Below are 13,250 nucleotides of genomic sequence, written 5' to 3'. Positions count from 1 at the left end.
CCAGACTTTGCAAAATGATTTTTTAAGGGGAATTTGTGCTTTGATTTTGCTAATGTAAACAATTGGATCCAGCTGTTTGATTCTAATGAGAGATGTGGAGAGAACATGTAATGGCACTTTGTCAACAGAGCTCGAGGGTCTGTGTGTTTTCTGGGGTGGATTACGCAAACAGCTATAGGAGGACACACAAATGTGAGTTCACAGAGAAGCTGTAGATGTGTATGATCCTAAAAATAAAGGTTCTTCAGTGGTTCTTTACAGCAGAACCATATATCTTATTGGGTTCTAGAGCAGCTTGGAGATTCTTCATACATATAGGATCTTCAGATCATCGTTTTGGTTTCTGGGTTCTTTTAAGTTTAACATGAACAACTGTTCACAACCCACATCAGTAACTGTATTTGATGTATTTAGATGGGAGAAAAAAGGTAACCATCAGGAACTGAAATGCCCAAATAGCTATTTGGCAATGCTATTGTGCACTAGTATGTGGCCTGAGTGATCTTTAACCAAACTTTGACCAGCTACTACAGGACTTGTGTTTTACAGCAAATGCACATTGCCATCACAAGTGTCCTGAGGTGCATCATCTCCACCTGGTGGTAAAGACTTGAAAAACACACTAGTGATCATCTTGAGAAGAGCTTCACTTGACTGTCTCTAGTGGCAGTATGTGTGCAACTTCCCAAAAATGACATTGAACTGAAGTGACCTCATTGACAGGTCATACAACTAGAACCAGGTTTGAACACTATGGTTACACAATTTTTTATTTTTTTTATAAATAAGAGTTTTGAAAAATGATTTGAAACATTTTCAATTTTGCCAGGCAATGCAACCATCTGACTGAAGGGTCCCAGGTTTCAGCTCTAAAGCAACTCCGATTCAAATCTCAGTATTTTGAAAAGTAATCAATTTCTCTCAGCTTTACCTGCGTAGGCAATGTGCTCAATTACCTGCTGTCAGCAGGTATGAAATCTCATGACTCAAATTTCATATACAGAGTAAAACGGGCACAGCAAGAATTCCTGTTTCAAAAGCATCAGTAACATTTTACAATAATAATGCATTAACAATGATCAGTGTTTAGTCTCTTAACAGTAGAAAAACTATTGTAAAAAAAAAATATTGTAATTAAAGTGTTCATTACCCTCATATCGTTCATTTACAAAAATTTATTGACCCTTAATTAACAAAAAAAACAAAAACAAAACACTACTCATCTTTGTTAGTTCATGCTAATGTAGTTCATGTTAGGGTAGTTTGGTAACCATTTTACTTCGTCAGTGTTAAGTAAATAACTTGACTGAAATAAAAACCCATAACTGAAATTAAACATTCATTCAAACAAAACACACAACACAAAAACTGAGAACCAGAGATGGAGTTGGGAACACTTTATTCTCTGTTAGGAGATTTCTGTACATCGAGGATCAAGTGCCACTTGAATTTCTTTAGGGTTTGTATAAATTTAAGCATGAGCACTATGCAAACATTGACAAAACATTAGCGATACAGGAAACAAACTACTCGAAGCTTGAGAGGAAGTTGAGCACAATCTGCTTGAGTTTTGTGTCAGAGGCCTCTGAAATCTTACCGTCAACCCTAAAAACACAAAGAGATAAGCACTTAGTTAAATTGATAGTGGTCATTTGTGTTAAAGCGATGGCTCAGGAACAAGGTGTTCCACTGGCATTTCTTACAAATGCAGAATTGCTAATGAAAACGTACCTGATGGCTGCGAGCAGATCCTGATGCTGGCTGAGGACATGTTGAAGGAAGGTTTTCTCAAATTTGGTGATCTTGCTAGGCTCCATCTTATCCAAGTGTCCTCTCACACCAGCGTAAATGACAGCCACCTGCTCCTCAATGGCCATTGGACCTTAAGACAAAACAGCATGGGAACATTAGACACAGATAGGTTGAGTGAATGTGTCCTATGCAGTAGGGGGCAATAGTGTACTTACAGTACTGGCCCTGCTTGAGCAGCTCTGTGAGTCGCACGCCTCGGTTGAGCAGCTGCTGTGTGGCGGCATCCAGATCAGAACCGAACTGGGCGAAAGCAGCCACCTCACGGTACTGAGCCAACTCCAGCTTCATGGTACCAGCCACCTGGAGAACCAACAGCCGGCGAGTTAGAACGTCCCCCTTTTCTTTCTTTTACTCAAACTAGGGCTGCATTTTTTTCCTGCAACATATATAGTGATCTGGTGCATTCCTGACTCCCCTATGACATCAATAGCTCTATTTGTAGAGTCACATTAGTCTATAAAATTGATAACCTCAAGCTTTTATTTTGGCAGGTTTCTTTCAAAAAAAAAAAATACATGCGTTGCCGGTTTTAAAGTAAAGTGTGGCACGCTTTGACAATCACGCTAAGCAATAATCGCAATTATAGTGCAGCCCTACTAGAAGCAAGCTTAAAATCATCATTGTGAGCCAAACTAGGACACAAAACAAACCTGCTTCATGGCTCTGGTCTGGGCAGCAGAGCCGACACGGGACACGGACAGACCCACGTTGATAGCGGGACGGATGCCCTTGTAGAACAACTCAGTCTCCAAGAAAATCTGCATGAAGAGATCGAGTAGATCAGCTTGTGTATCAAATCTTTGATTGTTCAGGATCTGCTTGTGCAATGACGCACCTGTCCGTCAGTGATGGAGATGACATTGGTGGGAATGTAAGCGGACACGTCTCCGGCCTGGGTCTCGATAACGGGCAGGGCGGTGAGGGATCCACCACCGAAGTTGTCGTTCATCTTGGCTGCTCTCTCCAGCAGACGGGAGTGCAGGTAGAAGACATCACCGGGGTAGGCCTCACGACCAGGGGGACGACGCAGCAGCAGGGACATTTGACGGTAGGCAACAGCCTGAAAGAGAGAGACAGCTCACATTTTCTGCATTCACACTCATCAGATACACATCAACTCCTGCAATACCATTAACCCCTATAAAGCCTACTGTATCATTTGATATGCACATTTCTAGGGCCTCTAAATCATCAACATGCTCAATAGGGATGCACATTACACCGGCCATCATATCAGTATTGGCCGATGTGCATTCATTTTTAGTGCATCGGCCAGATAAGAAAATTTGGCCGATATATTAAAGCCGATAAATAATGGATTTTTCCTACAGCTGAGACACTTCAGATGTGCACTGTCTGCCATGATGGTTTTGAATTGCTTGAAATATGATTGAAAATCACTTCAAAAAGGAAAATGCAGTTAAGTGCAACATGTACAGCACAAGTCTGTCATAAGCTACATATAATGAAAACATAATTGTGTGTTTGGGACATGGCTTTTAATGGTGAAGCTTGTTTTTGTAAATCAGGCTCTCAAAAAATATATAATTTTTTAGATTTGCCAACATATCGGTAATCGGCTTTCGAATATAAAGAATTATCAGGTATCGGCCAAAACGTTCATAGTGTATCCCTAATGCTCAACTTTGCTGAAAAACCTGTTGTACACAAACTACTACATGCCTTCTGTTGTATAATAGTTCATACTTTAGAAAGTAAAAGGCCTTCAGATTGTGGTTTGTGTCTCTTTACTCCGAAATCTTTACTGACTTTTATAAAGTAAACAAGAATAACATTGTTCGTAATATTTCAAGATGAACAATTACTGGACTGAAGCAACTTGGATTTAATTTATATATCATGGTTTTAGAAAAATTGTTCAAATATGCGCATATGATACATAAGGCTTTTGAGGAACATTTGTCTCATTCAGCAATGTTTTAAATGCATTACACTAGTTTTGATCAAAAAAAAAAAAAAAAAAAAAAAATCTAAGCAAGCCGTTTGAATGTGAGCTCCATTATTCTCACTATATCAGACTATGAGCCATAACCTGATGTACAAGGTACTCAATCACATATGCAAACTTGCGCAAGACTGCAGCTTTAATAGTTTAACACTATGTCAGCATCTGTGGTGCTTTATATAAAAAAAATAAAAAAAATAAATAAATAAAAAAAAATGCTACGCTGTTTTAGTAGTATTTGGAGTTTGCCACATCAGCTTCACAGGCTATTTTCATTGAAAATACAGATACATTAGAACTTAATACATCTATTAAAAAAAAATAATAATAATAAAAAAATAAAAAAAATGGAAACTGTAAAGGTCCATATGTCTTACAAAATAAGCCCTCAGGTTTGTCCTGATAATAGTCTGTCTCATGACATAAAAAAAAAAAAAAAAAAAAAAAATGGGGCATGCATTTTATTAACAAGATGGTGCTACAATATTGGCATTTTGGTGCTTCCTCACCCTTCAATAAATGTCCATGGTTTAATCTAGTGTGGCCTATGAGACACCTTGTATGCACAACTTGGTCACGTCTGGATTCAAAGGTGTAAATGCAACTGCAGCTTTAGTGCCAAGTTCTCACCTGTTTGGAGAGATCATCGTAGATGATCAGGGCGTGTTTGCCGTTGTCTCTGAAGTACTCGCCCATGGAGCAGCCAGAGTATGGAGCCAGGTACTGCAGGGGAGCGGCGTCGGACGCAGTAGCAGACACCACGATGGTGTATTTCATGGCATCAGTGTCTGTCAGCCTCTTCACCAGCTGGGCCACGGTGGATCTCTTCTGACCGATGGCCACGTAGATGCAGTACAGCTTCTTTTTCTCTTCAGTGCCTTCATTGAAACGCTTCTGGTTGATGATGGTGTCGATGGCAATGGCAGTTTTGCTGGGATAAACAAATTTAAAACGGATGATTGAGCCAAAATTGGCTCAAATGAAGCAAGCAATGCCAGTGTTTACATTTACCAAGTCCAGCACTTACCCAGTCTGTCTGTCACCAATGATCAGCTCTCTCTGGCCACGGCCAATGGGCACCAGACTGTCCACGGCTTTGATGCCGGTCTGCATGGGCTCTCTCACGGAGATGCGAGGGATGATGCCAGGGGCCTTCAGACCCACACGCCTACGTTCCTTAGAGCCCAAGGGTCCCTTGGAGGAGAAAAAAAAAAAAAAATAGATTATTTGACTCTAAAAAGAAGAATTCTGACAACTGGAATCAATAAAAAAAAGGAAGGAACTACAACTATGCAAGTGTCCAATTGGTGGTCAGACCTTGCCATCAATGGGGTTTCCCAGAGCGTCCACAACACGGCCGAGCAGCTCCTCTCCGACAGGAACATCCACGATAGCTCCTGTTCTCTTGACGATGTCACCCTCCTTGATGAGTTTGTCGTTACCGAACACCACAACACCAACGTTATCAGGCTCCAAGTTCAGAGACATTCCCTGAGAGGAGAAGCAAAGGAGTCTTGATGTAAAAGCAGTTATCCAAGAATACTGAGACCGAATTACTTATTACTTAATTAAAACTAAATATTGAAATAATGTAAATATTGATTTAACTAGTCAAATCATTGCAGTATAAATAACTAAAAATTAAGTTACACCATTTTTTTTTTAGTCCGACTGTATATACACTACACTAATACAATTTTATTTAAATGCCATATTTAAATTTATACTATAGACTTTTAATTTAAATAATTAACTAGTCAGAGTATTAACATACTAAAATATGTGACACTTAAATATTCAAACATGAAAAAAAAAATTAAAATAAAACTTCAAATTTGACATTTGATAAATAAAAAAAAAATTAAAACATTTTTTAAAAAGTGGGCGTGTCTATACTTAAAGGTGCAATATGTAAGATTCGTCTTTGGTGTTTCCATTTGGTGTTTTCAACAAAATAAAACCGGAAACAGAGGGTAACGCGGGTATGACGCAATTGACAGGCGACTCCTCACACGTCCCGGAGCCTTGATTAAAATAGCAATTTTCTCTCGATTTACAAATATTTGGAAACATTTGGAATATTGCAAGTACTCAAATGAACAATATATGACACTGGCCTAGTGGTTTTTGGATATTTTAATGCAAAATTCTTACATATTGCACCTTTAAAAGGAAGTGTTCACCCAAAAGAGAAAATTTGTCATTTACCCTCAAGTTGTTCCAAACCTGTATGAATTTCCTCCTCCTGCTGAACACAAAAGATGATATTTTGAAGAACAAGGGTAACCAAACAGTTGATGGATTGACTTGCATAGTATGGTGGGGAAATACTATGGAATTGTTTGGTTACAGACATTCTTCAAAATATCTTTTGTGTTCAACAGAAGAAAGAAAATCATACAGGTTTGGATCCATTTGAGAATGAGTAAGTGACAATTTGTTTTTGGGTGAACTATCCCTTTAAGAGCACCATCATCTTGAAGCATCTGGAGTCCTTGAAGGCTCAGCCACGACCTCACGACCCCCGTCTCACTCACCTTCAGACCAGAGGAGAATTCCACCATCTCTTCGGCCTGCACGTTCCTCAGCCCATACACACGAGCGATACCGTCACCGATGGACAGCACACGGCCGGTCTCCTCCAGATCCGCACTAGTATCGGCTCCAAGAATCTTCTCCTCCAGAATGCTGGACACCTCCGCTGTGCCTGGAAAACAATGCTTGATAAATGAATACAACAATACCAGAGCAAAAACCCCACCTAAATGACCCAAGTGCACCATGAAAAACATTTAATAACCTGTCTTCTGCAGCCACGGTCTGGCAGTGTGCAGGTTCTTTGCTCCAACACATGCAGCAGCAACATTCTTGGAAACCTGCAATTGCAAAAATATTGTTATAATCCTATAATGATAGTGTTAATAATAAACAGTTTCAGATTCAACCATAGAAATCCAAGCATGTTGCTTGAGAGCCCTTGACCTTCATGTGCCATCAACAACCACGTCATTGCACCTAAATCTTTCAACAGTGTAACAGCTACATATACCAAATCAAAAGTGTGTATAACCTCTCATTTGCAAAGATAATGCGCTCACTAATGCGACACAAAGCACTACGACATCATTCAAACGTACGCCTAAATAAAGAGTTAGTGCAAAAAATGGTTATATATGAATGCACTAAAGCATTAAGCACTAAAATACTCCAAATAAACTTATGTACATAGTAAAGCTACTGACAGCTGATCTGTCACAAACCCAAGCAGCATTTCCTGACCTTCAATTGGGAAAGTCATTCATTGATCACAACCTCGCTGAACATGCATTTGAAACTATTTATAACGTATATATGCACTTTTAAAACAGGTAGATTTGGTTCCCTAAAAGCACAAGCTGTAGTTTAATACTAAAAACTAATAAAACTAAATCAAACGCAGCATACGCAGGCCCTTCATACTGCAAGATGGCGACGCGCAGCCTCACGCCATTTACAAGCGCTGACATTCACCGGCTCGGTGTTGAAGGCGAGTTAAAACGCCACAAAAAGAGACTTACGAATCCGGCACGTCTGGGCAAAGTGCGGGCCAGAGCCGCCGCAACGCGAACGGAGAGCATGATTATTGATAGTTTGTGTAGCGGGAGTTCGAGTGTATGTCCTCCTGCAGCGGCCGGCTGGAGCGCGAGGAGCTGAGTGAAGGAAATGGAGGTCGCGAGCACAGCTCATATAGGAAAGGTCAACAACAGACCCGGATGTAGTTCCTTGAGACGACGCGAGAGATTTTTGTTCTTATATATTATAACATATAAAGTCAAGGTTATGTCAGTTAAACTGTGTTTGTGTTGATTTGATACATTTACATTTATGCATTTAGCAGACGAGTTTATCCAAAGCAAAAGAAAACAAAAGCTCATATTTTTACGAACGATTTCTTCTTTTCAAATTTTAAGAAAAACTTCTTAATAGACAAATTATTTATGTTATTTAATTTAAAATTTGAAAAAAAGGGGAAAATTAAATTATTTAATTTTAATTCCTTGTATGAAAAATTATATCTGCACTGTAGATTTATCTGTGTTTTGAGGAATAAAACAAATGTCAGAATTATATTTACATACTGTTAACGCTTTTGTGATAACAATAAATGGTTATTAATCTTTAAAAATGACTAAACTTAAATTTTTTTAGGAATGTTGTTGTAAAAAATTAGTCCTTCTGTGCTAGTCTTGACGTTTTGAACATTTTTCTTTTAATAATAATTTTAATAAATTTACACAATACTATGATTTATATAATAAATGGCTTGATAATAAATGTATGATTCATAATTATTTTATTTTTTTACCACGTCAGTTTGTTAAAGCTCGCTGTATATTTGGGCGGTGCTTCAGCGTCTCAGAATCTCATTGGCCAGTTTGTCATTCGGGCAGCCAATGAGAAACGCGCATTGAGACACCGGAACAAGAAGAACAAAAACAGTGGCGGGATTTTACTTTCGGGTTCTGAAGTTTATATCAAGTAAATTTGACACTAAATTAGTGGAAATATGTGCGAGAAAATCAACATTGTGAGTTAATGTCATTGTAGAATTCACTAGAAAACTAATATATACACATCTTGAATACGATGTAATTCGCTTTACCAAATGCGTAAACGTTCACAGTGTTTATCTGTCCTAAATACACTTACTAATTATACTATATGCATTCACTTTGATTTTAATACATTTTTTATGTCTGATATGGCACGTCTTATACAACACGTCCTTGTGTGGTCGATTAAAACAAAACAAAAACAAATAATAAGAAGTTTTTTGGACTTGCAATACCATGGTATCCTTTGTACCTTGAAATACAATGTAAATACCATAGTAAATGTATATAATAATAATGTTATTTGTGTTATCATTTTGGCACAATTTATTGCAATAAATGTTGATTATTGAATCTCATTTGCTTGTACCATTTACTGTGCATTTGCATGTAATTGCAGGTGACCCAGTGGCTCAGGAAGGTGTTCGGGCAGCAGCCGGTACCAGAGTTTGAGGTGAACACGCGCACAGTGGAGATTCTGTATCAGCTGGCGGAGAGCAGTGAGCTGAGATGCAGAGAGGTTGAGCTGCTCATCGAGGACCACGAGCAGAAAACAGAAGAGTACAGCAGTGATGGTGAGACTCTAGGATAGTCACTTTGCCAAGTGCATAAGTGTTCTGTAAATGTACATATTAGGTTGTGGAATAAATGATTTTCGAGTCTTGTTTTCATGCTGAGCTGGGGCTGCTGGTCCATGACTTTCATTGTGGTCTGTGACAGGAGCCCATCTGCAGGAAGTGCTTCTCCAGGGAGTTGGACTTCAGCTTGGAGGACTTTCCAAACCCACGGTGGACCTGCTGTCGGTGCTGGAGGGCACCGCTGAAGTGCTTAAAATCAAAGACACATCACTTGGGAGGTAAAATAACATGTTACTTCATAAATGCATCATACACTTGTTCCTGGGGTAACATGCATGGTGACAACATTACTATAAAATACCCCAACCATAAACGAGCAGAGAAAATCAATTGGTTTAAAATGTTGTTGTTCAAGAACCTACCTGAACCTAATCTTAAAGTGCCCCTATTATGCTTTTTCAGATATTACCTTTCATGCAGTGTGTAATATAGCTGTTTGTGAATGTAAAAGGCCTGCAAAGTTTTAAAGATCAAAGCACACAAGAAATAAAGTTATTGTCTTCCAAAAGAAAGAACTGATTCTGAGCAATTCCAGTCACACTTCCTGTTACACACCTGCGTAACCATGTAACAAACTCTTCACACTCTTGGGTCGCCAGCTACATGCCAGCAATCAATAAACTGACCAATGACGTGTTGGAGGCAGAGAAAACGGACCGGAAGTTGCAGCGGGAACTTTCTGCTGTTAGGAAGAAAATGACTTCCTCAGTTGTTCTTCGGAAAAAACATCAGGAGTAAGAAAACACGAGAGATAATTAATGCATTTTACTTTGCTGTTCTTTGTTTGTTAATTTTTGCAAAAATTTTAATGATTTGGTTGGAAAGTTTCTTACCTGTTATGAATTTAACTGCTACTGTTATTTATTCAGCCTTCTTAAGTCCTCTTACTGTGTGAGGGACCCCCATCCTAAAATTTTAAGAGGCTAAAATCTTTTATCCTGAAATCCTAAAATCTTTTATAAACACCCAATTGATACACTGAAAAATTAATATTATAAATCTAAAATTAGTTTCTATTAAGTTACATTTTATATATATATATATGAATCTAATTTTTATTTATTTGAATCAAATTTAATCTATTTAATAGATTAATAACTTTTTTATTTTAATCACTTATTTATTTCAATCTTATTGAAGCTCGTTTCCACCACTGAATAAAAAATAAAAAAGATAACTGTGACGTTTTATCTCACAATTCAGACTTTTTTCTGGCAATTGTGTGATTAAAAACTCGCAATTGCGAGTTATATGGTCAGAATTGTGATATATAAACTTGCAATTATGAGAAAAAAGTCAGAATTGCGAGATATAAATTTGCAATAGCAAGAAAATAGTCAGAATTGTGAGATATAAATTTGCAATAGCAAGAAAATAGTCAGACTTGTGATATAAACTCGCAATTATGAGGAAAAAAAGCTAAATTGCGAGATGTAAATTTGCATTTACAAGAAAATAGTCAGAATTGCGAGATATGAATTCACATTTACGAGAAAAAAGTCAAAAAGGTAATTGCGACTTTTTATCTCACAATTCTGACTTTTTTCTAGCAATTGTGTGATTAAAAACTCGCAATTGCGAGTTATATGGTCAGAATTGATATATAAACTCGCAATTATGAGAAAAAAGTCAGAATTGTGAGATATAAATTTACAGTTGCACAAAAAAGTCAGAATTGTGAGATATAAATTTGCAATAGCAAGAAAATTGTCAGAATTGTGATATAAACTCGCAATTATGAGGGGAAAAAAGCTAAATTGCGAGATGTAAACTTGCATTTACAAGAAAATAGTCAGAATTGCGAGATATGAATTCGCATTTACGAGAAAAAAGTCAAAAAGGTAATTGCAACTTTTTATCTCACAATTCAGACTTTTTTCTAGCAATTGTGTGATTAAAAACTCGCAATTGCGAGTTATATGGTCAGAACTGTGATATATAAACTCACAATTATGAGAAATAAAGTCAGAATTGCAAGATATAAATTTGCAATTGCATGAAAAAGTCAGAATTGCGAGAAATATATTCGTAATTGTGAGAAAATAGTCAGTATTGCGAGATATAAACTCGCATTTATGAGAAAAAAATTCAAAATTGTGAGAGAAAAAGTCCAAATTATCTTTTCAATTTTTTTATTCCGTGGCAGAAACAAGGTTCCATACAATCTAAATTATTTATTTACTTCTTTATTTTAATCCTATTATTTGTTTATTTATTTATTTATTTTTATACAGTTTTTCTATAGACTTTTCCACGCACCCCCTGTCACATGCAGCTGTAATTGCTGTCCCAGACCCCAGTTTAGAAACCCCTGATCTAAAACTAAAACTAACGTTTGGGTATAAAACTGTTTTTCAGTGATTTGATGAAGATCACACATATACAGCAGGTGGAAGCAGCTACAGCGGAGGAGAGGCTTCTTAACATGGACTTCATGAAGAATAAATCCAGAGATCTCACTTGCAGGAATAAGATTGCACAGGTTTGTGTCACCTTTTTTCTTAATACTGTATCCAGTCATCAATTTATATTATACAAACAGAGACTGTGCTTTTGTGACAGGAAAAGCTGGACTCACGGCAGATGGAAGATTCTTTTACCCATCAGGCCATCCTGCAGTTATCCGAGGTAAACTACCCTACTGATTTACCAGATCACAGATCAACAAAGATGTTTGTAATAACATGCAATTCTGACACGATCATAAAGTCGTTCTATGTTTTCTGGATGTTTTTGTGCACACCTAATATGGTGTATAACTAGTCTGTTATGATGTACAGTAAATGGCATGTAAGGATTTATTTTAAAAAGGCTATATTATGCCCTTTTACAAAGTCTTGATTTTGTTTTTGGGGTCTACTAGAACAGGTTTTCATGCTTGAATGTTCAAAAAACACATTATTTTTCTCATATTCTCCATTGTTGCAGCTCCTCTCTTCCCACTTTGTCAGTAACACTCTGTTTAGTTCCTGTCTCTATGAAACCCCTCCCTCTGAGAAGCACATTGTGCTCTGATTGGCTGACTGGATCAGGGTCCATGGGATATGGGTCCTCTTTAAATTTAATGAACATGCACTGAAACAGCACTTCATCTTACTGGATGGTATGAAAGTTGTTTTCTCGCTATTTTTTTCTATAATTAGAAAATTGCTGCGCTGAAAGAAGAAACACTACCTTTGAAGAAGAAACTAGAGCCGTATAGTGATTTGAGCCCTGTAAGTACATTCATATGAAGATGTTCCTTTTTTCAACCGTTATTGATAATGGCATGAACAAGCACCAAATGGTTTTGTTGTTTGATGTGTGGAGTGGGTAATAAATATTCATTTTTATCATGCACAGTATGTAGGGCACATTTCAATAAAATAATCACATCTTCATTATTACAAATCATTACTAATTGTTTTAAAATTCTAATCATTGATCCTTTATCCATTTTCTCAGTTTTTATTACTGTTGTATTTTTTCAGAGTCCAGCTCTTGCACGGGTGAAAATCGAGGAAGCTAAACGAGAGCTGGTAATTTTTAATTCACAATTTTATTTATTTATAATTATTATTATTTATTTTATTGTGATATATATATATATATATATATATATATATATATATATATATTTAATTTGTTATTTAATTAATTTAATATTTGATATTTTCTTCTATTTTACAGATGTTTTTATTATTGTTTTATGTATATATGCTTTGGCAATATTGTATTATTTACAGTCATGCCAATAAAGCCATTTTGAATTTGAATTTATATACATATATACATATTTACACACACATATACACACACACGCACATACACACTTTTGGGACGCCTGCCTTTACGTGCACATGACATTACAGCTTCAACTCTTCTGGGAATGCTTTCCACAAGGTTTAGGAGTGTGTTTATGGGAATTTTTGACCATTCTTCTAGAAGATATATATATATATATATATATATATATATATATATATATATATATTGTTAAGAATAGTAATTTGCATTACATTATTTTTTCCAAAGGCTGCCTTGGATGCCCAGCTGGAGCAGAAAGTGGACTTCATGAACACTTTATGTAGATAACTTTAAATATCTAATAAAACATTAAGTGTGTTAATAAATGTAATTCATATGACTTCTAACTTGTGCAATTTGTAATAAACGCAATTCCTCTCCAAAACTCATGGTGGTGCCTTTTATTTTTCTCGACCCCAGCGTAGCGGAAATGACGCCTACACATTTGTTCCAGCG

General features: G+C 36.8%; 2 protein-coding genes and 1 long non-coding RNA gene across 4 annotated transcripts in view; 2 read left to right on the top strand and 1 right to left on the bottom strand.

Annotated features, from left to right (window-relative positions):
* Window positions 1-2,744, top strand: part of LOC125253435 — a 38,016-nt gene extending 35,272 nt beyond the window's left edge. For both annotated transcript variants that reach the window (XR_007181444.1, XR_007181443.1), the window contains exon 4: window positions 2,625-2,744. This is a non-coding gene — a long non-coding RNA (uncharacterized LOC125253435). The remainder of the gene's footprint in view (window positions 1-2,624) is intronic.
* On the bottom strand, window positions 1,383-7,495 carry atp5fa1 (ATP synthase F1 subunit alpha). The gene is made up of 11 exons (XM_048167380.1): window positions 7,336-7,495; window positions 6,579-6,654; window positions 6,316-6,485; window positions 5,096-5,269; window positions 4,806-4,972; window positions 4,409-4,709; window positions 2,648-2,872; window positions 2,463-2,570; window positions 1,968-2,112; window positions 1,732-1,882; window positions 1,383-1,605 (listed from the first exon to the last, which is right to left on the bottom strand). The coding sequence occupies exons 1-11, from the start codon at window positions 7,393-7,395 to the stop codon at window positions 1,527-1,529; spliced, it is 1,656 nt and encodes a 551-aa protein (XP_048023337.1). The 5' UTR covers window positions 7,396-7,495; the 3' UTR covers window positions 1,383-1,526.
* Window positions 7,496-8,192: 697 nt separating this feature from the next.
* haus1 (HAUS augmin-like complex, subunit 1) lies at window positions 8,193-13,179 on the top strand. The gene is made up of 9 exons (XM_048165825.1): window positions 8,193-8,345; window positions 8,771-8,945; window positions 9,091-9,226; window positions 9,608-9,742; window positions 11,367-11,490; window positions 11,571-11,636; window positions 12,152-12,223; window positions 12,479-12,526; window positions 13,023-13,179. The coding sequence occupies exons 1-9, from the start codon at window positions 8,325-8,327 to the stop codon at window positions 13,080-13,082; spliced, it is 837 nt and encodes a 278-aa protein (XP_048021782.1). The 5' UTR covers window positions 8,193-8,324; the 3' UTR covers window positions 13,083-13,179.
* The last annotated feature ends 71 nt before the right edge of the window (window positions 13,180-13,250 follow it).

Source organism: Megalobrama amblycephala, linkage group LG18, assembly GCF_018812025.1.
Source record: "Megalobrama amblycephala isolate DHTTF-2021 linkage group LG18, ASM1881202v1, whole genome shotgun sequence".
NCBI lineage: Eukaryota > Metazoa > Chordata > Actinopteri > Cypriniformes > Xenocyprididae > Megalobrama > Megalobrama amblycephala.
Note: the sequence above shows the minus strand (reverse complement) of the source record. Positions and strands in the feature narration are given on the sequence as shown.

What these genes read in the sequence shown, in the direction of transcription:
- atp5fa1 (XM_048167380.1), bottom strand. Translation starts at nt 7,395, where the DNA reads ATGCTCTCCGTTCGCGTTGCGGCGGCTCTGGCCCGCACTTTGCCCAGA. An exon ending in ACCGTGGCTGCAGAAGACAG is followed by an intron (nt 6,486 to 6,578) that starts GTTATTAAATGT and finishes ATTGTTTTCCAG; the next exon opens with GCACAGCGGAGGTGTCCAGC. An exon ending in ACGATGATCTCTCCAAACAG is followed by an intron (nt 2,873 to 4,408) that starts GTGAGAACTTGG and finishes TCTCTCTTTCAG; the next exon opens with GCTGTTGCCTACCGTCAAAT.
- haus1 (XM_048165825.1), top strand. Translation starts at nt 8,325, where the DNA reads ATGTGCGAGAAAATCAACATT. An exon ending in TGTGCGAGAAAATCAACATT is followed by an intron (nt 8,346 to 8,770) that starts GTGAGTTAATGT and finishes ATGTAATTGCAG; the next exon opens with GTGACCCAGTGGCTCAGGAA. An exon ending in GCAGGAATAAGATTGCACAG is followed by an intron (nt 11,491 to 11,570) that starts GTTTGTGTCACC and finishes CTTTTGTGACAG; the next exon opens with GAAAAGCTGGACTCACGGCA.